This window comes from Trifolium pratense, linkage group LG7, assembly GCF_020283565.1.
Source record: "Trifolium pratense cultivar HEN17-A07 linkage group LG7, ARS_RC_1.1, whole genome shotgun sequence".
Classification (NCBI taxonomy): domain Eukaryota; kingdom Viridiplantae; phylum Streptophyta; class Magnoliopsida; order Fabales; family Fabaceae; genus Trifolium; species Trifolium pratense.
This window is the reverse complement of record NC_060065.1, coordinates 3,344,866-3,371,314: the sequence shown is the minus strand read 5'-3', so window position 1 is coordinate 3,371,314 and position 26,449 is coordinate 3,344,866. Positions and strand designations below refer to the sequence as shown.

Below are 26,449 nucleotides of genomic sequence, written 5' to 3'. Positions count from 1 at the left end.
AATATTTATGCTTCTCAGGTTAGACAATGTAGTAGTAGCTTATTTGTCCTGCTTATTTTGAATCAATGTGAATGTTTTCACATTACAATGGAGTATTCCATTTAAAATATATCCAGGTTTAGTGTTTGTTCTTTAATCTTTAGGAATGATGTTGTAATGGTGTTGATATTATGAACTTGGCAATCTTTGGAGTTTATTGTTTGTCTGGTGTTTGTGAATTTTGTGTTGTTTCCCTTGAGTAATTTGCTTATGTTACTTAGTCTCTGAATCTTATATATTAGTCTTAGTTCAATTTTTTTTTCTAATTATGGGCTGTTTGATGTTTGTAATAGTGGGCCATTTGTTTATTTTTTTCGTGTTCCCCTTTTTTGTGGCTGGCCCATGGAGTTGAATGAGTTGGGTTTTGCCAAGTGGGTATTTTATTTAATAGGTTTTCTTATATGTATTTTTTATTCACCTGTGTGCATTTAAAGATGCAAGACACTGCTCATAGCAGTTGTATTGCAAGAATCTGTCATGGTAGATGAATACTTTTTGCCTCTCCATTATTAGATCTATTTTCCATTGCAGAGAAGAAAATTTTCAATGAAAAATTCAATGGAATTTCCTTCCGTCAGGTTTTTTGATCTATAGTGGTTCCTTGCATCTTTGTGTTTTTGATATTTTTATTTTTTATCTCAGTTTTCAGTTTCGTTGATTTTTAGATTATCTACGTCTTCCTCCTTCTTAATCGATCGAAAAACCATGTGCAGCGGTTCCATAAAAATGCAATTTCGATCCTCATTCAAGTGGGAGTTGGTCGTTACTTCCTCAATCTCTAGGGGTAGAAATGTCTTGGTATAGTTTAATTGATTTGTTTTCGATCTTTAGCTTATTACTTAATATCGATTTTTATGTGCGTTTGCTGGGATGTTCTAATATTGTGTTTTGTTATTTTTGCTTGTAGAATTTTCCCAGGGAATACACCAGAAATTGTTTAATGAACTCTGACAAGAAGATCTATCTTATTGATGTTGCATCTGGAAGAGTTTACAATTCAAAGATTTTCACTTCAGGTCAAAATAAAGAAAACAGATATGTTTACTCTTGTTGGAAGAAATTTGTGACTGAGAACAACTTGAAGTTCAGAGATAAGGTTATCTTCAATGCCACCACTGGTGATAATGTTATCCAAGTCCAGATCCTGCGTCGTCGCCGTCGTTCACGTTAGTTAATTTGTTGATTTTCTTATGGGTGTATTGATTTTAGTGTTATTCGTTTTGATTTATTTCGTGGGCTCTTGTGGTTGTATTGTATCAGAGTTTTTAACTAATGGTGTTTTTATTTCTCTTGGTCTATGATGAAAAATATAATTGTATTGATTTAGTTTGTGTGTTTTTAATTATGAATCTATGTCTTCCCAAAGGAGAGTATAGTTATTTAGTAGCTAAAATTATTCAGTGGTTTCTCTTCTGATTATCAGCAGACAATTGATTAATGTGGTGTATTTTATCATATTATATGAGAATTAAAAAGGATAATTATTTGATGGCTAATTATTTAGTCTTCACCATCATAGATGAGTAATGTATTGAATAAGAATTTTATAAAATATATTATTTGGTTAAAAATTTATATCGTATAAATTATATTCATTAAAATTTTTTGAAAATTATTTGATGGGTTTTCAAGACTCATTGACGGTAGATTTTGTTTAATTTGTATTCGCTATAATTTTTTCATAACTGGTTTATCGTAAACTACTTGATGAAGTTCTCGATATTAAAATTTACCGATTAAGATGTATTTTGATTTTTTTTCCTATGATGTCAAGTTGCCTCTCTTTGTTTTGGTTAGTCATTCACTAGGTTACTATTCCCTCTGTTATCTATATGTCATAGCTACAGCTAATATGCATTATTGAGTCACACTACATAGCTCTAGGAAAGATGCATTATTGAGTTAGTTTCAATTGATTAAGTAATCAGTTATTAAGAAGTGTCTTATTATAAGCAACCTTTCAAAAGATAATATCGTAATTGTAATTCTCAAAAAATACACATCTATCATAATATTAACTTATTTTAGTTAAGTTGAAAAATTGCAAAAAAATAAAATAATTAAGCGACATATTGAGTATTTCTTTATAGTCTATTTGTCTTCAACCATAGTTAAATTTAGCTTAAGGTAGGCTATTTTATATATTATTATTTATATTGATGTTAAATAATATATTTTGTCTTATTCTGGTTCAATTATTGGATCTCTAAATTCCCAATTTGTCCTTTATGTTGTTTCATTCATCCTTTTTTTCTTATAAATACTTAATGGTATTTGTCTCATTTCATTGTATTTTGAGAACATATGGATGTTTTTTGACATCTCTCAACTCTTTAGTTCAATTTAGTATTGCACAATTATTTTTCAAGTTTATTCATAATTTTGATAATGACGGTTGATTCAACAGGGCATTGTAATTTAAGCAGGTTGATGCGACGCATTCGTATAGAAAAAATGAAACTTAAACGTCTGCAAAGAACTCGAGTTATTAAAAAAATTAGTATTAGACGTGGATGTAAGTTTATTCTTTATAATTTTTTTAACTTTTCTTAGTAGTTTTGAGTTTAATTGTTGTGCACCGTCGGTGTAAATTATTTTTACACATACATCAAGTGACGTGTTGCCACGTCATTTAATGAATGTGACACATCATGTTTTTTAATGACCATACATGATGTGTCGGTTTTTTATTGGACGCATGTGTAAAATAATTTTACATCGATGCTGCATATTAATTAAATTCAGTAGTTTTTTAATATGGTACCAAGGTTTTTTCTTTTTGTGTAACAATTTTCATATTATTTTTACCAGTGTATCGGTCAAAGGCTGGGATGCTTTTGTTGGAGCAACAAATTTCAAATTCATCTAACAATTCTTCTTCTTTATGTAATGATACTTCATATTACTTAGAGCACAACCAATTATATTTATTTGTTTATTCCAATTGTTTTAGCGTGCTTCATAAGCTCTTTCTGCGGATTTCTCTATCTAGGTTATGTAAAAAAAAAATGTCTTGTGTTATAGTGGGTTTCTTATAGATATTTGATTTTCGTATAATTTTGATGACAAAAAAAAAAATTTCCCCAAATTTTCATATCTTTTTATATACTATTATAGATTTTTTATTTTCATTTAAATTGTATGAGGACTAAAATATATCACATTATTTTATTTCCATTATTCATAAAGTAAGTTTGACCAAGTCCTATTTGTTAAAAAAAAAACCTCACTAAGTCCTAAATATTGTAGTTTTAAAGCTATTATTGGGAATCCTTTTCACTATTTACACTTGGGCCTACTTAAAAAGTGATAAAAAAATTCAGAAAACTTGACCCATTATTTCTAAAATTGAGTTGGTTTTAATTAAAACTAAGAAATAAAAAAACAAATCACACACTTAAAAATTTATGAAAAAATAAAAAACAAAAAGGCAACCATAGTAATAGAAAAAATTCAAATCTAAATCAATACTAAAAACACAAAACAAAAAAGTCAAAAATTCCATCCCTTTTGAAAAACGAAACTAACTATCATCTTCCAGTGGAAAAAAAAAAACCATAAGATTGTTCTTATTTATTGGTGTTGAAAATCTTGAATTTTTGGGCGAAATCCTTCTGGTTTTTACTGTGAAAAAAATATCATTATACCTTTATGGAGATCGGTTGGTTCTAATGCCTGATTAATACAAATCTACAAAGGGGAAAGAGAAGTCTGAATGTTGTTCATCCAATTTTTGGTTCGAATCGCACCTGGAGATTGTAATTCGTGTTTGGTATCGTCGGAATTTTTTGTAATTTCATTGAATTTTTTATCCAGCTCGTGCTGCTTGTTCATACGAGGATGAAAATGCTCTACAGGCTGATTTTACAAACAATAGGAAATTTCGATCAAGTGAAGTAGTAGGTACGATTACAAACTAATTAATAGATTCTTATTGTATATTTTGCAGTTAATTAATGGTTGTAATTTTAGTTATTTATAATGTAATTGTCAAATTACAGAGTATATGGATATTGGTGATATGGATATTGTGTGTCCGGATTGTGGCGCAATGATTTGGTATCACGAGAGAGCTAAAAAGGATCCTGGGAGCAATGCGGTTAGAGTTTCTTTCTGTTGTAAAAAGGGCAAGATCTTGATACCATATTTGGAGGAACCACCACCACTAATAAGATCTCTTTTCAATGGATTTCACCCAAAAAGTTCTCATTTTTTTGGAAATATAAGATCTTACAATAATATGTTTTCTTTCACTTCACTTGGAGGAAGAGTTGATACTCCATCTAATGATGGACATGGTCCTCCTCATTTTGTTATTGCTGGGCAAAACTACCACCGAATTGGTAGCTTACTTCCTAAACATGGTGAATCTCCAAAATTTGCTCAGTTATATATATACGATACTCAAAATGAGGTTTCAAATCGATTATCCCATTTCAGGTAATTATATATTCGATTTAATATATTTCAATTATGTTATTGTTTTGCATTAATAAATTGTAATGTAGATAGTTTAATTTTGGTGACATATAACATGTGATTTTTGTTCTTTCGTAGTTCCCTGGATTCTAAAAAAGCACTTGATCCATTGTTGGTGGCAGAAATTTTGGCTGTCATGGATGAACACAATTTGTTGGTGAAATGTTTTCGTATGGTTAGGGATTACCTTGATGCTGATCAAAGTGTCTCTGTAAGTTTACGTTTATTTCGTGATCGACAAAGAGATCCCCGAGTTTATAATTTACCTAGGCTTGATGAAGTGGCTGCATTGGTTGTTGGTGATATTGGAGACGATGAGGATGGAAGAGATATCGTCGTACGCAAAAAAAATGGATATTTGAAGAGAATTCATGAAACTCATGCAAAGTATATTCCGTTGCAATACCCATTGTTGTTTCCTTTTGGTGAAGATCAGTACCAAGAGAAAATCCCTCTTAACCGTTTGACAGCCTCAACAAGCAAAAAAAAAAGAACTCGTGTTCCAATGCGTGCGTTTATAGCATTTCGTCTTCAAGAGAGAATGAACGAAGATTCTATTATTCTTAGGAGTAGAAGATTATTCCAGCAGTTTGTAGTTGACCTTTATTCGATGATTGAATCTCAAAGGTTATCCTGGGTAAGGTCTAATCAAGAAGAAATTCGATCGGATTTTCTTGCGGGAATAGAAGAAGCTGTTAGTCGTGGTGATTTTGTTGCATCTTCCATTGGGTCTCGAATTGTTTTACCGTCTTCTTTTACTGGTGGGAGGCGCTACATGTTCAATAATTGTCAAGATGCAATGGCCATTTGCAAAAAATTCGGTTATCCTGATTTATTTCTTACTTTCACCTGCAACCCAAAATGGCCGGAAATACAACGCCACATGGCTAAATCTGGTAACTATTCAGTATATAGACCTGATATTACCTGTCGTGTATTTCAAATGAAATTAAATCTAATGATGGCAGATTTTCGAAAGGGTCAATTTTTCGGTAGGGTTGTTGCAAGTAAGTAATTTGCTATATTTTATTGTGAAAATATTTATTATGTTTTGCCTTAGTTTTTTTTATCTTTTTATTGTTCTATTGTTAAAACTTGCTTCTTAATATTGATTATTGATCAATTTTTACAAGGTATGTATACTATTGAATTTCAAAAGAGAGGATTGCCTCACGCACACATTTTATTGTGGTTAGATCCTCAAGATAAATTGACTACAGCGGCTGCAATTGACTCGGTGATTTGTGCTGAATTACCCGATAAAAAGTTGTTCCCTAAACTTTATTCAACTGTAACAAATTTCATGATTCATGGACCATGTGGGAATGGTTTCACCGAATCTCCTTGCATGAAAGATCATCATCGTTGTTCTAAATTTTATCCAAAAAAATTTGTGTCGCATACCTCTTTTGATCCAAGTGGATATCCTATTTATAGGCGCAGAGACTCTGGGCACACTGTGATTAAAAAGGAAGCAATTCTAGATAATCGAAGTGTTGTTCCGTACAATCCGAAACTGATGATGAAATATCAAGCGCATGTTAATATAGAATATTGTAACAAATCAAATTGCATTAAATATTTGTTTAAGTATATTAACAAAGGAGTTGATAGAGTGACTGCTACTTTATATAAAAGTGATGATGAATGTGTTGATGAGATACAGCAGTACTATGACTGCCGGTTTTTGTCTCCATCGGAATCTATTTGGAGGATCTTTGCTTACAAGATTCATTTTAGGTGGCCTCCAGTCACTAGATTAACTTTCCATACCCAAGGTAATCAGAGAGTGGTCTTCAATGATAGTTCTAATCTAGAGAAGGTTCTTAAGTCCAATAGTGAAAAGGGTACCATGTTTTTAGCTTGGATGGCTGCAAACAGGCAATATCCTCAAGGTCGTCACCTAACATATGCTCAATTTCCAACCTTATTCACTTATGATTCTGATGGTCGGTTTTGGAAACCGAGGAAAAGTGGTGGTTCGGTGGGTCGCTTGACCTACATTCCACACGGTTCGCGTGAGCTTTTTTATTTAAGATTGTTGTTGACTGCCCAAGTTGGATGCACCAGTTTTGAGGATCTTCGAACCGTAAATGGTCATGTCCATGATTCATTTAGGGAAGCTTGTGCTGATTTGAGGTTATTGGAAGATGATCGAGATTTTATCAATGCTATTGTTGAAGTTGCAAATATTGGATCTGGATACTCTATTCGAAAGATGTTTTCGTGTTTTTTGATGTCTAACTCAATGAGTGATCCTTTTAATGTTTGGGAACAGTTATGGGAAATTCTGGCTGATGGAATATTGTATCAAAAACGTCGTGAGTTGAATTTGCCAGGTGAACTTCTATCTATTAACAGTTTATTTATGTTTTTTTCATTTATATTTTATTTAATAGTTTTTTTCTTCAGATTTTGTTATGTCCGACGAGGATTTGAAAGAATCATGTCTCATTGAGATTGACAATTATTTGCGGGCAAATGGTAAATCTCTGGAGGACTATGAATGCATGCCGAAGTTAAAAGAACAAAATAATGGTATTTTCAATAACATTTTGCTCGAGAATGAATTTAATTATGACTATGATGATATGAGGATTCTTCACAATGAACATGTTGGTAACTTAAATTCAGAGCAATTGATTGCATATGAAGATATTTATAAGGCTGTTGATAATGGACTTGGATCTATGTTTTTTGTTGATGGATATGGCGGGACTGGGAAGACGTTCTTATGGAAAACTCTTTCTTATAGACTTCGTTCGGAGGGAAAAATAGTAGTAAATGTTGCATCTAGTGGTATAGCTTCTATCCTACTTCCCGGTGGTAAAACTGCTCATTCACAGTTTGGAATTCCTTTAGTTCTTACCAAGGAATCCTGTTGCCAAATTGATAAAGGTAGTAAAAAGGCACAGTTGCTGATTATGACTAGCTTAATTATTTGGGATGAGGCTCCTATGATTAATAAGTGGGCTTTTGAAGCTTTTGAAAGAACTCTTCGGGATATAATGAGTGAAGTTGATGTTAAGAATAAATCTTTGCCATTCGGGGGGAAAACTGTTGTTTTTGGTGGAGACTTTAGGCAAATTCTGCCTGTTATTCCAAAAGGATCTCGCGCTGACGTTGTTCATGCAACAATTAATTCATCCTACCTTTGGCGCGGATGCAAAGTTTTGAGATTAACAAAAAATATGCGCTTACAATTTTCATCCAATTCAGTTGAAAATGAGCAATTACGAGAGTTTGCCAGCTGGATCCTTGATATTGGAGATGGTAAGATAGGTATTACCGAAGATGGTGAGTCAATTGTTGAAATTCCTCGAGATATTTTAGTTCAGAGTTCTCTGAACCCGATAGGTGATATTGTTGAGGCAATTTATCCAAATTTGCTTGAAAATATACATGTTCCAGATTTCTTTCAAGATAGGGCTATTCTTGCTCCAACATTGGATGTTGTTGAAGAAATAAATGATTATGTACTTGCACTAATGCCTGGTGATGCGAAAGAGTATCTCAGTTGTGACTCAATCTCAAAAGGTGATGATGATGTTGGTGTGGATCTTAGATGGATTACAACTGAGTTTTTGAACGAAATCAAGTGTTCTGGAATGCCAAATCATAAACTTATTATCAAAGTTGGAACTGTGATTATGCTTTTAAGGAATATTGATGTTTCGTCTGGCCTATGTAACGGCACACGTCTTATTGTTTTCTACATGGGGAACATTGTTATTGGTGCTAAAATTGTAACAGGAACTAATACTGGTGATATTGTTTATATCTCCCGGATGAGTTTGGTACCATCAGATGCGAATGTTTCAATAAGTTTCAGACGGCGCCAATTCCCCTTCTGTGTTTGTTTTGCCATGACAATTAACAAGAGTCAAGGACAAACATTGTGTCACGTTGGTTTATATCTTCCGAGACCAGTTTTTACTCATGGTCAGTTATATGTTGCTGTTTCTCGTGTTAAAACTAGAGCAGGTTTGAAGATTCTCATAGTCGGTGATGATGGTCTAGCCAAAACAAGTACCATTAATGTTGTTTATCCTGAAGTTTTTCAAAGAATTTGTAGATGACCATCCAATTTCTAAGATTTTTATTATTGTATTTTTTTTTGTTGACAAATATTATTGTATTGTTAAAAATGCTTGCTTAATGGAAATTTTTAAAAAAAAAAAAAAAAAAAAAATTTTTTTTTTTTTTTTTTTTTTAAAAAACCGTGCATTGCACGGGTGAAAACACACTAGTAGGACAACATAACTCTCCTAGTTTAACTAGTTTTAGTAACGAATATTTATCGGAACAGTTTTTAAAAAGTGTACCAGTAAAGATAAATATTTATCGAAACAGTTTTTTGGAGGATGAAACAGTCTACCGGAACAGTATAATACGACAAAAAAAATATTAAAATATACTAATTTTTTATAAGGGTATACTGGGTATTTTAAAAAATATATTGGGGTAGAGTGAAGATTGTTGGGGTAGAAAAAAAAATTTCCTTAACTGGGTCTAGTCTTTTGTGGGTCTCTTCACCTTTTTTATTTGTGGCCATAAATAATTAGTCTCTACTATCTCTTCATCAATCTTCAATTAACAAACATTTAAATTCTTCAATTTCTACCTCTCTCTCAATGAAAAAACATGACAAGCAAAGGAACAAACTCTGGAGAACAACAACCAAAGACAGAGTGTTGCATGTGCGGTGATCTTGGTTTCTCTGATCAACTTTTTCAATGTAAAATCTGCCAATTCAGATCTCAACACAGGTACAGTATCTTCTTAGAAAATAGAAAAAATAACCCATAAATTTTTATTTTACTATAAGTGATCTATATTAATTAAAATAATTTATATCTATAATTTTGACAGACTTCTTTAATATCATTATATTTCAATTTTTGATTATTGGGATGTGCATGTTCTTTGGATTTTTCTTTCAATAATTCATTCCAAGATTTTTTTGCAGGTACTGTAGTAATCTGTACCCAAAAACAGAGTTTTTTGGAACATGTAACTGGTGCTTGAGTCCTGAGAATTCACCAAACTCTTCAAATTCTTCTTCTTCTTTTTCTTATAAGAAAAACATGATGAGTACCAAAGACAAAGGAAAGAACAAGAAAATAAAAAATTGTATTGAAAATAAGGGAATAATTAAAGGAAGTGATGGTGGCAGTGGCGGCGGTCGTGTTTATCATCTTCAACTTCCGAAACCAATGAAGAAACAAAAATCACCATTAGCATCAACATCTCCTCCAATTTTAGTTTCAACTCGTAAAAGAATAATCACAAATGGTGCTTTGGAAGAGAAATTGAGAAGAACTAGATCCGAAGATATTATAAAAAGTAGTAATAGTAATAGTATTGGTGGTACCAAACAAGTTTCCAGGAATAAGGTGAGAAGGTATAAGCTTTTGGATGAAGTTTCAAGTTAAAATAAAAATAAAATAAAAAATTATTAGAGAGAGATGAATGAATCATACAAAAATGAAAAAAAGGGTAATCTTTTTTTTTTTTTTTTTTTTTTTTTTTTTATTTTAAAGTTTTGTCCTAATACATGTACAGAACAAAAGTGAATGAATGAAGGAGCTAAAAATGTTTAGATTCATAACACATACAAGTGCTTTGAATTTGTCTTTCCCTTCTTTTTCTTGCCGAATGTCATTTTAACATGTTCTATTTTACTCTTTCATTTTTATATATGTTTTCTTTTTTTTTTTTGCATCATTTTTATATTTTTTTTGTCTTTAGAAACTTACGAGACTATATATATTTTTAATACGTGGGAATTGATCATCAGAATTATTGAATTTGGGAGGGAGGGAGCATTACTATCTTTCTTATAGGAATGAATGGGTAGGGTATGGGTAGGGTACTATAGTACCAATCCCCATACCTGCGAATTAAAAAAATACCGTACCCATTTCCATATCCGCGTGGGTAACAACTTTTGCTCTCGTCCTCATACCCTATGAGTACCTAGGTACCCATAACCATACATGTTATCCGCATTTTTACTAAAAATAAATTGATTAATTATAAAATATCATATAATTTTAATATAATTATTTTTTTTAATGTTTTTAATATTGACTAATGAAAATTATAAACAAAATTATTACTAACCTTATGTTAAAGTTTGTATTTATGTTAAATATTCACATTATTTTTATATTATGTTATACATAAACATTTTTATTAAAAATATGTAATAGTTTAGTAAAGTTGTATTGTTTTAAATTGATTTACATATATTATAATATACTAATATAAATAAAATAAATAAATATATATTATGCGGGTATGGGGCAGGGTGGGTACTAAGGTACTCGTACCCGCACCCATACCTGTTTATTTTTGCGGGTAATTACTCATACTCGTGCCCGTACCCAAAATGCAGGTTTTTACCCTACCCGTTGTGGGTAATTTTTGCGGGTACCCTCTATGTATGGGTCAAATTGTCATTCCTACTTTGTTAAGAAACATGACATCAATGAAAAAGTAGAGATAAAACTAGAAAACTCTTGTATGGATGGTAAATAGTAGAATTACAAAATGAGAAAGTTAGGTACAAATGACGGGTAAAAAATATATTTATAGGCTAACTAGTAACTAATTAACTAGTAACTAAAGCAACTAATTATGGCTGTGTTTGGTAAAAATAAGCTATAAGCTAGCTGAAAAGTTAGCTTATAGCTAAAAAACTAGCTTATAGCTGATAGTTGAAAAATTAGTAAAATAAAATTTAAATGTGTGACAAATTTATCTGTTGTAAGTACAAAATAAAAATACATTTTTATTGGGTAGTTATTTTATTTAAAAAAAATATTAAAAAGAATGAATGAAAAAATAAGGTAAAAATGGAATAAAGTGTAGTTGAAAGTCGAATGGATTTGAGGTTGAGCGAGCTTGAAGATGGTAAAGATAAATACTTACCGGAACAGTTTTTTGGGAGGATGAAATGAAACAGTCTATCGGAACAGTATAATACGACAAAAAAAATAAATTAAAATATACTAATTTTTTTATAAGGGTATACTGGGTATTTTGAAAAATATGTTGGGGTAGAGTGAAGATTGTTGGGGTAGGAAAAAAAATTGAATAATTAACCGTAACATTCTCTTCAACACTCCCTCTTTGTTTTTAGTTAATTTTTTTTTTACTTAAAATAACGATATGCATTCATTCAAATTGATAGAGTACATCAATACAATACAAATTTAAAGTCGCTAAAAATAAAAAGGATAACTTTGCGAACAAATTCACAGTATTCGTATTAATAACATAAAACGGCAAATTACATATATGCTTACAAATTTAAATATGACTATATTGAAGTGTCCGAAATATTCATGTCTCCGGATCTGTAGCGTTCAATCTCTTTGATTTTATTTATTGAGATTGAAGTTTATGTGAATTATACACTCCACTTTAAGTGGATCATTTACAATATGCAACTCGTAAAAAACATCTCTTTAGTATCAACAAAAATAAGTTCACTTAGTTGACAGAAATATTGTATTATATATGTAAGGAGTCAGAGTTCAAACTCCGATCATCCCACTTATTCACTTCTAGTTGCAACTAAAAAAAATCTATATATCGACAGCTTAAATTTTTTTTTTTACTAAAACTTTTTTAAACAAACATTAATCAAATTATTTCATTCACATAAAAAACAAATTGATTTTTATTACGAAGACAAAACGTAAGAAAGCGGAGGAAGAAAGAACGAAAAGGACAAAATAAACCTCCGAAAAACCCTCTCATTTGAGTTAGTTCAGCTTGAAACCCTAATTGTATGAAAATTTGAGAGGCGCTGATTTCATCAATGGCTTCTCGTTACAGATCATTTTCACAACCAGCATTTTCCCTAATCAAATCCACCATTACCAAACCCAAACCATCCACCTCCTCACCCTTTCTCCTCAGAACTCGCACTTCCGTCACCGTCAGGCAAGTCCTCTTCATCTAATAATCTCTTCCTTTTTTTTCTTTCATTTTAACGGAATCCTAACTGTTCCGTTCTCCGTTCACCGTTTAGATCTGTCGCGGAGCTTGGTTGCGTACAGTCGCTTCTTCCGTTGCACTCGGCGGTTTCATCAGCGCGTCTCACTTCTTGCCTTGGCATCGATTCAACTAGTTCGAGATCTTTGTCTCAGGGTATGCTTTGCAGTGCCAACCCTGGAGTTTGATTTCTCCGATACTTTTTATCTCCTTTCATATCCGTAAGCATATTGTAACTTTTACTTATTGCAAAATGAATTTTTAACTGATTAGTGTTTTTTAAGTTTAATCACCATTGGAACTTGTTTGGTGCTCTTAGCTGAATTTGTGTGATTAAGTTAATTGAATTTAGATTGAGGTAATTATGTTCCTGTGCTCATAGAGCTGAGTAGGTGTAGTTAGCGATGAAATTCAAGTTAGTTGATGATTAATAGGATAACTAGAAGAGATTAAATTTCATACACTGTCAGTGTCGTCAAGTTTTTCTTACATGGTCAACCGATCATAAATGCTCATGTGTGTGAGTTTGGAAATAGATATTGCTAAAGTCAAACATTTTCAATGATCGGATAAATATGATTGATTGACAGTGTAAAAAAAACATCTAGACTAAAGTGTATATAAATTAAATCCCAACTAAAATGAAACTTTGAGCTTATTGTCATTTTGTGGAGCTAAATTTATTAGCAACTTAGAGTGCGATGAAGTGTACATTTTTGTAAGATTAAAGTGTAGGTTAGGGGTGATGTGTGAACTAGTTATATAGACATTGTGAACAAGTGTTAGTCAAAAGAGAGTGAATAGGTAGTTCTATTGTGCATGTTAAATATTTGCATCGATGAAATTTGTTTTGAGAAGACAGTTTTTTAGCCTTAGAAATTGATAGGAACCAAATGAGAATGTGCTCAAGCTCAAATGGGCAGTTAATGCGTACATCAGTTGCCCAAACCCATAGTGTAGAGAGTTTATGTTAATAGAAATAGAGGACATAATGGGAAAATCCACATGGCATTGTGTAAGGAAATTCTGTTATAAAGAGGCTGGTGGAGAGGGAGAATCATACAGTTTGTCAGATGCCAAGAGAGAGCATTGGATCTCTCAAGGAGCTTAGCTATGTGGAAAATATGTTCTTCATCCTATTGTATTATCCGTTGATTTGCAGAAATTATACACTCTTCAATTTTCATTAATGCTCTGTTTATTTCCATTTATTGTTTCTGTAATTTGGGTTCACATAAGAAATTGTGATAGTTTGTTCTCTGTGTCATATAGGTCCTTTTAATTCTGTACCTTTTGGTGTATTTAGTTTTTTTAAAAGTGATAAAAACTTCTAACAGGATGATTGTAGAATAATTCTAAATCCTAATAAATTAGTGCTCTGTGTTGTTTGTATGTTGAATGTCTGTAATTTTTTAACGACTTGTGTAGGAAATAGGGAAGACTTGATTCTTCAAAAGAATTGAAATAGATTGTGGAACGTAGAGTGAAAAAACAGAACAATGTTATGTGCTTTTTTGAAAGTGTTTTTAAGGAAATAAAACAAACATACTTTCTCCTATTTCTTATTTTTAGTTTAACCAATGATTACTTTTACCAACGGCTGATTTCACAAACATCATTACAATGCATAGTTTCGTACTTTAACTAATCACTGTTACATAAGAAATATTTATTTTATTTATACTGGAGCCTTATATTTTTCTGATGAAAAAATTACTGAAATGATCTACCCCTTGTTTTGATTGGTGCACACATGCAGATGTGCTTACTTGCTCATCCTTCCAAGCTTCAATATTGTCACTCTTGAGCTTAACCAAAAACCAATTATTGAGTTTTCATATGAACATGATATGTACCTAAACGGTACTATTAAAATTTGAAATAGACATGATTAGAGCTGTAAATTATTGCATTTAAAGTTTCCTGTATAGGAGTTGAAAATCATTCTATGTATATGAGTCCTTTGTATTCTAGGATAAAGATTTGTAAAAGTTGTGTATACTTTAATCAATGTTTACTCTAATAAGTTTAGACATGATTATGGTGCTTATTTAGACTTGTTAAACCTTGAGCATTCCTTCTAGTGCACACTTTACCTATGCATTCTTCCCATGTGGCTCTAGATGACATCTATGTTTTGCTTGTTATTCATTTCTTTCATCTAAGTTGTTAAGCAAATTATATGTACTTTTTTTTTAATTCCCTACTAAAAACCAAAAGACATAACGCTACATATTTTATTTTATATATTCCAGCTCAATTTACTATGACATCATTCCTGTTGACAAATGTTTTTGTTTTCGATATATTTAATCTTTTTCAAAGTTCATTTCAAATACCATGTTGTGAGTTGTGACTATATATAATAATTGTCAAGATTTCACTTTGTAGTTTGGTCTTGTTGCGCCATGTATATATTCTTGTCTATGTTAACCATGTCATATGTTTTGCTTAATCATGTTCTTGCATAAGAAACTCGTTTGGCCTTTGCTAGTGCATATTTAATGTTTATTAGCAACTCTTTTGGCCTTAGCTAGTGCTTATTTAATGTCTATCTTTTTCATATTTCCTCAGAGATGGGTCTTGGCACACCGCGATAACAAATTTGGAAGATTGGGGGAATTTGATGGACTAGAGTCATCGTCATTTGCTTTGCTAGGATGCCCTTTTGTTAATTATTTTGATTTTTTTTGGAAGATCATTGTAACGGGTAATATAATTGGAAGAATCTTTCCATCTTCTAGTTACAGTTTAATGACTTCTTTATAATGGTCGATAATTTCATTGTAATTGTTTCAAAATTCAAATATCGTCATCATTGACTTCATGAATATAATCAAGTTTTCAATGATTTACGTTGTTATCATGTCTTATCGTGCATGTTATTGAATATGCTAGTTATTATTATTATCTAGAAGTGTAATTTAAGATTATTATTTTTTAGTTTGTAAAAAATACCGCTTATCTTTTTTTGTTGTTGTTTGAATCATATATTATTTTATCCAGAAGTGCAATACTTATGAGAAACAATACGTGTCCTTGACGCACTGTATTGAATTTTTTAGTCTTGTTTGTTCTCTATATGGACAAGTTATCGCACATTATTTGTCATGCTGTTGAGAGAGGTGATTGGAAGACGCTAAGAGCCGGCAGAAATGGTCCAACGGTATCACACCTTATGTTTGCGGATGATCTTTTATTATTTGGAGAGGCAAATGAAAAACAAATGCAGTGCATTATGAAGGTTTTAAATGATTTTTGTTTCATGTCGGGACAGGAGGTTAGCAAAGAAAAGACTAGTATTTTTTTTTTCAAAAAATGTAGATAGGAATACTCGTCATAAGCTGGTGCACATGTTCGGATTTCGTGAAACTCATCAATTTGGCGAATACCTCGGTGTGCCTTTGTCAGGTAAATGACCAAGAAGGGAAGATTTTCAGTATATAATTGATCGAGTCAGTGGTAAACTAGCGAATTGGAAGGCACACCTCTCGTTTTGCTGGGAGGGTTATGTTAGCTAAAAGTGTGATAGATGCGATTCCCATATATCCCATGATGACGAATAAAATCCCCAAAAGCTGTTTGGAGGAAATTCAAAAGCTACAAAGAAATTTTATATGGGGAGATAGAGATGAAGTCAAGAAATATCATGCCATTGGCTGGGAGATGGTTACAAAGCCTAAGGATTGTGGAGGGCTTGGTTTACGGCGGCTGGAGGTGATGAATCAAGCCTGGATTCTTAAGCTGAGTCGGAAACTTGCATCGAGTGCTAAGGACTGGTGGTGTGAGGTTTTACGTAGTAAATATGACTGTGGAGCCTTGAAAGGTGAAATAGCGGTTAAAAACTCGGCATCAAGTTTGTGGAAAGTGATGGTCAAATTAAATCCGCAGCTGCATAATTTGTGTGTTTGGGTAGTAGGAGATGGGACTGAAATTGAAACATGGCGGCATGCTTGGATTAATGAAGGGTTGCGTGTTGTTGAGAAGGTTGCAGTAATACCAGATGACTTAAAGAATATTAAGTTGAGTGAACTGGTGGATGTGAATGGTGATTGAATTGGAATATGTTTCAAGGTTGGATGCCTCAAGAATCAAAGAATAGAATAGCAGCTATTCTCCCACCTTCTGCAGGAAATGGAAAAGATAAACCAATAATATTTGTAGGAGCTGGAACTGATGAATTTTCAGTTGCTAAAATGTATAAATTGTTGTGTCACTTTGAGGAAGATGAGATGGAGTGGATATGGAAAAAGATTTGGTCTTTACAGGTGACAGAGAGGACCAAATGCTTCATGTGGTTAGCTTTCCACAATAGGCTCTTAACTAATTCAACAAAGGCGCGAATGGGGTTGAATCATGGAATGTGTGACTATTGCCGGGAAGTAGAGGAAATGTGTCTCCATGCGCCGAGGGATTGTGAACTAGCGAAATCTATTTGGACGTCGATTGTTCCGGTTCATGCCCGTGCGAGTTTCTATGGTGGTGATTTAATTAATTGGTTTAAGTATAATTTGCAAGGAGATTTGAATAAAATTAATGAGATTCATTGGCCAGAATTCTGGGCTAATGGTTGTTACAGCTTGTGGACATGGCGCAATAAGGAACAACACGAGAACTTTTTGCGTCCTCATCAACCTGTCCCGTTTGTGTTACAGCGAAGCCGGGAGTATTTTAATGTAGTTCAGACAACGAAAGTCACTACTATGAAGCCTCACCGTACTGTTTGGGTTGGATGGAAGCCGCCGGGTGCAGGATGGGTTAAATTAACACAGACGGAGCTTCTAAAGAAACAAACTCAGCTGGTTGTGGAGGTATTTTGCGCAATAGCAAAGGGGATTGACTTGGTGGATTCGCTAAACAGCTTGGCGTTTGTAAAGCATTCATGGTGGAATTGTGGGGTGTGTTGGAAGGATTGCGATTTGCTTGGAGGTTGGGATATAAAGCGGTGGAACTTGAAGTTGATTCGACAGCGGTTGTCAAAGTGATTCGTGCTGGTGTAACAAATAGTGTCATGGGAGTAGCTTTGCTGGACGGTATTGGTAGATTAATGAACTTGAGTTGGGAAGTGAAGATTACTAATTCATACAGAGAGACAAATACTTGTGCGGATGCATGGACAAATCTAGGTTGTTCTTCGAAGAGTGTCCTAGACACATTAGTCATCTAATTTCAGCTGATCATATGGGGTTTGTTATCCCCTAGAATAATCTCGTAATCTATTTTTTTTTCGAGCTTAGGCCCTCAACATTATAGGAAAAAAGAAGTGGTGAGAATATACATACGGTTGGCAAGGACTTTGTTTTAAGCTTCAATGTTGTGTGTTTTATTATAGATGTATGTTGAGCGAATGATATAAATCAATATCATCCTTATGACATTATTATTACATTATACATGACATTTATCAGTGATGTTCTTTTATTATTTATTTTTTTTGTTACAAAGAAGGCATGTTGTTTACATTATACAAGAATATAATTAGATAACACAGCTTTTAACAATGTTTCTTATAATGTCGATATAATTAGACAATACGGCTTTTAACAATGTTTCTTATCCATTTGTCTTCCGTCCCAAAATTTTGGTCTTTTGCCCTTTAATTTTTATCCTAAAACTTTCGTTTTTTTTTTTGTTGAAGAAATCAAGATATAATTAATAATGTTATTTGTACATTTGGAAACAAAAATGCATTCATTAAATGAATTTTTCTCTTTCTTAAAAAAGTAGGGGTAAAAATGACTTAACTTATCGATATTTTAATTTTTTAAATCCGTGTCCAAAACTCTAAAATGACAAAGATTTGTTTTTTCATTTTTTTTCCTTGTTAAGAAAGCATTACAAATCATTTTTAAAAAATCAAAACTATTTTGCTATAAAATTCATGCTAAATAATTCATTTGATAATATATGCAATAAATAAACTAATGTAAACATTATCTATTTATCTCTCTTAAAGAATAAACTTATAAAAAAAATTCAATGAGTCATATATTTAGGGAAGGAGGTAGTAATTATTATAACAAATTTGGAAGAAAAAAAATATTAGTTATGTGCTATTTAGAAATTTGATTTTGATGTACCAAAAAGAAGAAATTTAATCTTGTTGACTAGAGACATGTTTATGTTCTAGGCACCCCTTAACTCAAAAATATTAGCTCCCTTACTCTCCATCAAAACTTATAATAAACACTTATCATTCATTTTACTTTACCTTCGAGACCTCTATTATGGGACAAACAACATATTCCTACAAAGCAAGCAATTTTTTAGCAATGTTTTGGCTTCAGTTAAAAGCCAAGGCTTACATTCGATATTAAATTCACAATAGAAATAACATTGATGTGAACTTCAAATGATAATTCTATTGCATTTTCGCCAACTGCCTAAAACTACTATCAAATGCATTATTCTTGTGAGTAGAACCTTATATTATATGCAGTTGGAGTGCTTGGTTGGTACACGCATTGCATAGCATTTTTTAAGCCCATAAAGAGAGCACGTAAACTTTTCATGAACATGGAAATTGGAAAACACTAGTTCAATCAATTGTCATTCTTTAATGTATTTTATTCGTCCCAAAATTAATGTTTTTTTTTTTTTTTTTTGTGAAAAAAGTGTTAGGTTAGCTGACATTTTCAATTTTTATAGAAAATCAATTAATTTTTTCAAATTTTACATACTGAAAAATACCCTGTAAAAATTTCTATTTTTCATTCATACAATTTTTTTAATATGTTTGGAATAATCAAGTAAATCATTCATTTTAGAACGGAAGGAGTAATTGGTTGGTGCATGGACAAAACTATCTTAACGGTGAAATACCAAGTTCAATTCTTATATCAAAATTGCTGACTTCATTTGGTTAATTTTTCACTAAAATGCGCTGTAAAGAATCATTATCTGACTATGCTATTATCTTAATCTTATTCCATGGCAATTACATGTGCTAATCCCAATTCTATATTGTACTCTCTCTAATCCCAATGCCAATTTGCATTTCATCCTTGAAAATGCTGAGATCATGATGCAAGGGAAATCATGTGAATATTGCACAAGGGAAAATGACAAAAAATAAAACCCTCAAATTCAATTCTATACAAAAGAATTTTTGTGATTGCCTTAAAATAAATAACTATATAGGGCGGTGGTAATAATATATGTATCATTATGATTCATTCATGAATCATAATATAAATAACCCACTACTACACTGTCTAGTTACTATAGTGACTACTGCACGAGGTTATGGAAATGTGTCATGTGACCACCGCAATTCTAGCCTCCTCTCACTCAATAATGTAGTATCATATATATCCATTCTTTTTTTTTTTTATGGAATCATATATGTTTTCATTTTTTTTATAAGTAACACTAATAAAATCCACTCACTCACCCTTTCTTTTCTCCTTTATTCTCTGCATGTCTTTTTTGTGTCTTTTTATAATGTGTAGACTGAGTAAGCTAAAGAAAAAGGAAAAGGACGGAAAGATTCATATTTAAATGATTAATTTCAGAATGATGATAAATTAACTAGGGATAACGTTAATATTCGTTAGACAGTGATATAATAATCCTCTGGATTTGTGTTGCCAGACATCATACACATGATTGATTAGAATAAACAAAATTAAACGACAATTAATTGGTTCAAGTGGTAAATTAATATCTTGATATTCTTAAGTATGTAGTCATTGGTTTGATTCATGACTCATGCATATGAAGAAAATTCAGTTGAAAGAAAAGAATTCATATTATATGTCCCATACGTTCCCGATGAAAATTAGTCATAGGTAACAAAACTTCTTACCATACTCCTATACATATATAAAATGGAATTGAAAATCGCCATTAAATTTCTGGACCCTTTGCGGTATGCTCACTCAACTCATCATGTCACCTAATTAGTTAGAAATACTCACGTGGAGGGTTGAGAAATGGTTGCTGTGATCAACTTTCCTTTTTATATATCTCTTGTCACATGTATTCTTAGCTTGCACTGGTTAAAGCAATTAATAACAAATTCTTTCATGTGCTATAAGTCGATCATATTTCATTTTTAAATATTGGGTGTCAAATTAATCGAGTCAATTCAGTGATGTGAGTATGATTTTATTTTATAATTGTAAGAAAAAAATTCAAATTTTGTTATAAAATAATGATCAATGTCACCATTGATAATAATTTTCAAAATGTAAGGTCTGAATAATTATTAAATAGGTTTTCTCTCCATCTTGCCCTCAATAATTTTTAACGACTGATCTTTTGGAGTGACTAAATTATATCTTCGTTTTTTTTTTTAATTTTATTTTATAGAGTGACTAAATTATATCATCCATGACTCAAAAGTATTAATGTATTGTACACCTTGGATATAAGTTTTCAATGTACGGAAAATTTTGTTGTACAAAATAAATTTATTGTAAGTGACATATTATTTACTGAACAATATTGGTTTCATAATAAATATATTTTTGAAGAAGTCAAATAAATATTAAAAAAGGAACGAAAATATTCAAACAAATAAATATTCAAACAAAATAATGAAAATAATTTTTTCTTTCTTTCTTTCTTTTCTTAAAGACACGAAAATAATTCCAAAAGTTGTAACTTGATGCATGCATGAGGGCAGTGTCTATTAAAGAGTACAGATAAGAGAAAGGAACATATACCAATAAAACTGAAAAATTTATGCTGACTACTCAGGAACATATAACTAGCCTATATATATTGTTTATAGATTTGGCACCAATACTAACATGAATGAATCCCATATCATACATTGTTATAATATCTTCTATATATCTCATCCCATTCCAATACATGTCCCACTTCCCAGCAATAACCAAATATTCAATATATTTTTCCAAAAACTTTTTATTATTTGACCAATAAATATATTTCACTCGTATTTTTTTTTTAAAGTAATACTAGCTAATATATATATATATATATATATATATATATATATATATATATATATATATATATATATAACGTTTGAGTGATTTTAACTATGAGTCACGAGTTTTCTCGTCAAAAAAAAAAAAAACTATGAGTCATGAGTTAATTTGTTTGCTCAACATATGCAACATAATTAGCTAGTGAGCTCGTAAGGAAACAAACTATATTATGAAAAGAAGAAAAATAGAAACATTATTAATTTGACCGGTCATAAACTAAAAAAACTTGAAGTTCTTCTAACAAAATTAGGTAGGAGAGAAATAAGTAAAATTAATTGTAGCTACAAAATTAATATCCGAAGATGCGTAGGAGAGGTTTAATTTCCTACCATAGCACCGTACTACATTAGGTGCGTGAAATCGTGTCCCACATGTTGATGGATCAAGTAATCATCACCGTTGGATGCTCCATCAAACATAAGGTTGTGATGATGTTGTAGTTGCAACAATTGGTGTTGTTGGGCCCTCATCATCTCCTTTTGGCGCCGGAGCTCTTGCACCTTTCGATGCGAGTTGGAGTGTTTAGTCAACACGAATGTTGGGCTTGCTGCAGGCCTATATTCAGGTACAAGTCGACCTGACTTGTACCTAACACCACAAGCATTGCAAAGTGTCTTTGGGCCCAATGGCCCAGTTCGCCACTGAGGAGTTTTATCGGTGGCACAATGAAGGCACTTGCGTCCCTCCCCTCCATCATTGGTGTCTCTCTTTCTTGGAGAGGGTTTCTTTAATGGTGCAATAGTGTCAAACTGAGAAGATGTCGTGGTGGTGGTGGTGGTGGTGGTGGTAGTTGGAGAGAGAACTAGAAGACGTGAAGTCCAGTTGCATGGAGGTCCACGTGACCGCTTACTGCGGGCTTTGGCTGGGACTGACACTTGAGGGTGTAATATTGGGTTAGATTCGATTTGAGTTTTTGATGTAGTGTCATTTGATGCTTTCACACCAGATATCAATTGTAGCTTTTGTAGGTCCTCGCTCGAAAATGATTCTTCGGCAAATTTGGATAGCCATTCCAGCTCCGCAAGATCATCATACTGTTTTACAAATTGAAATTTACAAATGTACAGTTATTGTTATATGTCAATTAACAATAAAATGTTTAATACATGTAATATTATTTTCTTAATTTTGTATATTATGTATTAATTCTCATTTATTTAATGCTATAATTTCCAAAATACTCCCCCAAATTAAGGTTATTTACACATACTACAAAATTAATTAAAAACAAAATTATTTTTTATGGAATATTTTATCTTTTTTTTCTTTCTAGATTACCCTTAATAATATATAGCTATTGCTATTATATATTGACAAAACAGAAGTTAGTGTTGCATTATAAAAAAAATTCTCACAAAGCAAAAATAAAAAATGGACAGAAGGAGTACTCTACTATTTAATAATTCAATGTTAATTTTCAATTTTTTTATTTTTCCAAAATAATAAAAAAAATTGTGAAGGAAAAATAAAATGATTATGAAAAAAATACTAGTTAATTATTCTAATACTATTTTGACTAATTTATTACTTTAATTAATATTGAATTACAGAGAAAGTAAGCTGTTATCTTGTTAATTCACTTTTTTTGACAAAATTCTATTGATTCATTAAGTTCACACTTTGAGTAATAAAAAAAAGAAAAAAGAACTTCACACTCAAGCCTTGAAATTCAAAATGCACTCCCTCTTTATTCCATATGCCACACTGTTACTTCACATATAACAAAATTATAAATGAAAATAAGAGAATATAACTTCATCAAATAACTCGTCCAAAAAAAAGTAAAATTAATTTTGAGATAATTTATTTCATAAATGTTTTATATATTCTTACAACAAGGAGTAATAACTTGTCCCACAGTCTCATTTAGCCATTTTCTAATTTCACACAAATGGAAGGATAAAATATACTACTCACTTTGTTTTTAATTATAAGAATCTTTCCAAACTTTTCTTTGTACTTTTTTTCCAGTCGATATATGGTTTAAAACTCGACTAATTTGAACGACATCAATTACATTATTTACTATCATTAGTTCATTTAAAGTCAGAGGTTTTGTTCTATACTTTACTTTATATATCAATTTTACCAAGTTAACTATATTGATGTATTAAGCCATGTAATCACAACTCCGAAATATCTCACTTTTTATACTTAAATTGTGTAAATTTGGTCACTATGCTACTTAATTAACAAAAATAAAATAAAATAATTGATATATCCATAAATGAAATACAAATAGCTTGGGAGTAATGTATATAACATACATATATACATTAGAGAGTACAATTAAAAAAAAAAAAATTACATTAAAACTTAAATGACAATCTTTTTAAGATATTTTTTTTTGCATTATTTTCCTAATACATAAACCATTGTTTTGGTTTCTCTCAAATTCGTAGAAACAAAATAAAAAGAAAATATGTCGGATAGTAAAGACAACCCAATTGTTGCATATATATGTTGGATGTACCTCAATTATCATAAATAAGTTAACTAACTACATATATGATATTAGAGACACTAGCTATTTATATAAAATGAACATACCGGGACGGAAAGTTCGCCGGAGAAAGGGCCGTCTGCCGAGTTTTGGCATGAATTATCGACGAAAAAATTGGAATTGGTGTTGGTTTCGGGAGGGGGAGAATCATTAGAGTTGGTAGGAGGAGAGTCGTCGAAAGCGGGGTCGGTAATAGTAGCATCATCATCATTAGAGAAATCAAAGAGATCTTCAACTACAAAGTGGTCAGAAACAGCAGTGTTTACATTGTTGATTGTGGCATTATTGTCTGAGGAAAAGTTGGTATGGAAAAACTCTTGAGCTTCCATAGGTAAATTGCAGGTATGTGTTGTGAGTTTTGGGAAGTTGAAGCAAAAAAAAAAAAATGAAGTGAGAAAGTATAGGAAGAAGAAGTTGGAGAAAGAAAGTGTGAAAAAGTTTGTGGTTTGGAGTTGTGAGAGAGAAAAGCATAAGAGGGTTTATTTGCGTTTAAAAGGGACAATCAAACACCTATGTATTGGACTTCTTTTTATCTCTTTTTTTGGCTAAGGTAATAAGTCATGAAACAAATTAAAGTCTCCTATCCTATTGCTATTGTTGCCACTAATATCAAAATAAAGTGTAAAAATTACTATTCATTATAATGACGCTTTAATTGAGTTAAAAGAAACAAAAAGAGTTTTTGTGATTCAAGTTTTAAGTTGGTATGGTATCCTTTTACTTTTGGTCAAAGTCTTCTCTCACTTTTTTAATGTACAATTAATATATTTAGAAATTCCTTTAAATTTTGTTTGGATCGATGAAATGAGATGGAATAGAGTGTGGTATGAAACGAGGTTCCATTATTTGGATTCTTTAAAAATGAGTAGAATGAATTGGTATATGAGAAGGAGTAACTCTTCATAAAATGTCCAAACAATAGAATGAAATTAATGTTTCATTCTATCCTGCTCCATTTTATTTTATTTTATTCCGCTCCGTTTCAATATATATGTACCATCAATTTAAACATAACCTTATTGGTGATAATATTTGCCTTGGCTATATAGTGGTTTTTTTCTTCCAAGTTTACTTGATAATCCTATACTTGTGACACTGTTAGATATTACCTATAGTGGTTTTTCTCCTTAAGTTCACAATAATTTAATTACTGGTCACTTTTTTTTATGACATCTAAGCTAGCTTGCATAGGTTAATTGTGGGTAGATGAGCAAACCATTTTAAGGTCTTATATTATGCTAACAAAGCGCTTGTAATTTTGTATAAGAGCTACTAAACACACACATGGGATCAAAACCCAGAAAATATTACTATTACTATAAATAAATTAAACACAAGAGACAACGAGAAAAAACATATGATATGATTCTTCTTGACATGCTTTCTGATCGTGTTGATCAGAATGATGCGACTTCGCTGGCGTTTGCGGTGGTTGAAAGCGTTTGAGACCCCTGTTGGAGCGGAGGGGGGTTGTGTACCTGCAGGCACTCCGACGCTCAAGTCAGTATGTGTGTAAGGTTTTCTTTAGCTATAAAAATGCGTACCTTGCAAATGAAGTGGAGATGCATATATATAGCCCCCAGCGCTGGGCTAAGGCCCTTGATGGCATTAATGGCCATCAAGTGGCTGCCGGAAAACGGCTTGGAGGCCTTGATGTGCAGTAAATGCTCATCATTCCGGTTTACGGCCGTTACGATACGCAAGGGTATCTGACCGTTAGGACGTGCTCGGATGGTATATGTGTTCGACACCCTCTGATGCTCGAGTTCTAAGCTCGGCCCAGAACAGGAGCCCCCCAAGTCGTTACGCTCGTAGGCGAGGGTAATGACTTGAAGCTTTATCGATTCGTCTCGATTTGCCGAACGTGACAGATCCGAGTTGGGTAGCTGAATTTTCGCGGTGTCCCTGTGGTCAAAGTCAAGCTTTGGAAAGGGAAAATCGTTTATTCCAAGCGGTCAATCCTAGGTTTCTGCAGCCGCCTCTCGCATTTATGGGATGTCAGGTGTGGTGACTGGTCCTTTGGGCGGCAAGTTTTGCTATAAATACTTGCTTATCCTTTGGCTTCCCATATCCTGAGTTTGAAGGCTAGCGATGGATAATAGGGATTCCAAGAAGGTTGTTGCTGATGGTTCTGAGTCTCGAAGAGGAAAAAAGAGAGCGGAGGTTCCTAAGCCTGCGCCGGCTCGTTCTCAGAAGGGGAAAGAAGCTAAGGTGATGTTCCCTTCCTCGGATACTTCTGATACCTCCAGTTCCGACGAATCGGCGGATTTCATTGGGGCAATCGAGGAGTTCCTGAGGGCTCGTCAATCTCCCCACCTCTATCCTCCTGGCCCTGCCTCTGGTGAAGGAGGGCCCCAGGTCGGGAAGGAGGCTAAGATATGGCCAGAGGAGGTGCTGTGGACTGATTCGGATTCCGCAATTAGCTCAGGTTCTGAACATGAGGATTAAGTGCTCGGTTCCC

General features: G+C 32.4%; 5 protein-coding genes across 8 annotated transcripts; 4 read left to right on the top strand and 1 right to left on the bottom strand.

Moving 5' to 3' along the window:
- The first annotated feature begins 484 nt into the window (after positions 1 to 484).
- Positions 485 to 1,262, top strand: LOC123893692. The gene is made up of 3 exons (XM_045943473.1): positions 485 to 617; positions 753 to 837; positions 947 to 1,262. The coding sequence occupies exons 1-3, from the start codon at positions 586 to 588 to the stop codon at positions 1,208 to 1,210; spliced, it is 381 nt and encodes a 126-aa protein (XP_045799429.1). The 5' UTR covers positions 485 to 585; the 3' UTR covers positions 1,211 to 1,262.
- A 2,428-nt stretch (positions 1,263 to 3,690) lies between these two features.
- On the top strand, positions 3,691 to 8,597 carry LOC123893573. The gene is made up of 6 exons (XM_045943323.1): positions 3,691 to 3,700; positions 3,856 to 3,942; positions 4,041 to 4,479; positions 4,597 to 5,525; positions 5,652 to 6,857; positions 6,931 to 8,597. Exons 1-6 carry the CDS (start codon positions 3,691 to 3,693, stop codon positions 8,595 to 8,597), a joined length of 4,338 nt encoding a protein of 1,445 aa, XP_045799279.1.
- A 404-nt stretch (positions 8,598 to 9,001) lies between these two features.
- On the top strand, positions 9,002 to 10,129 carry LOC123893690. Its single transcript, XM_045943471.1, has 2 exons — positions 9,002 to 9,287; positions 9,488 to 10,129. The coding sequence occupies exons 1-2, from the start codon at positions 9,163 to 9,165 to the stop codon at positions 9,951 to 9,953; spliced, it is 591 nt and encodes a 196-aa protein (XP_045799427.1). The 5' UTR covers positions 9,002 to 9,162; the 3' UTR covers positions 9,954 to 10,129.
- A 2,096-nt stretch (positions 10,130 to 12,225) lies between these two features.
- LOC123893689 (protein NONRESPONDING TO OXYLIPINS 2, mitochondrial) lies at positions 12,226 to 15,391 on the top strand. 4 transcript variants are annotated; one of them, XM_045943470.1, is made up of 3 exons: positions 12,226 to 12,474; positions 12,563 to 12,681; positions 15,100 to 15,391. In XM_045943470.1, the coding sequence occupies exons 1-3, from the start codon at positions 12,350 to 12,352 to the stop codon at positions 15,123 to 15,125; spliced, it is 270 nt and encodes an 89-aa protein (XP_045799426.1). In that variant the 5' UTR covers positions 12,226 to 12,349; the 3' UTR covers positions 15,126 to 15,391. The 4 variants fall into 4 exon arrangements, with proteins under 4 accessions (XP_045799426.1, XP_045799424.1, XP_045799423.1 ...); XM_045943468.1 differs by having other exon boundaries at positions 12,563 to 12,746; XM_045943467.1 differs by lacking the exon at positions 15,100 to 15,391 and adding an exon at positions 14,285 to 14,416.
- A 6,264-nt stretch (positions 15,392 to 21,655) lies between these two features.
- LOC123893688 (GATA transcription factor 12-like) lies at positions 21,656 to 24,577 on the bottom strand. Its single transcript, XM_045943466.1, has 2 exons — positions 24,036 to 24,577; positions 21,656 to 22,519 (listed from the first exon to the last, which is right to left on the bottom strand). The coding sequence occupies exons 1-2, from the start codon at positions 24,315 to 24,317 to the stop codon at positions 21,827 to 21,829; spliced, it is 975 nt and encodes a 324-aa protein (XP_045799422.1). The 5' UTR covers positions 24,318 to 24,577; the 3' UTR covers positions 21,656 to 21,826.
- Between the last annotated feature and the right edge of the window lie 1,872 nt (positions 24,578 to 26,449).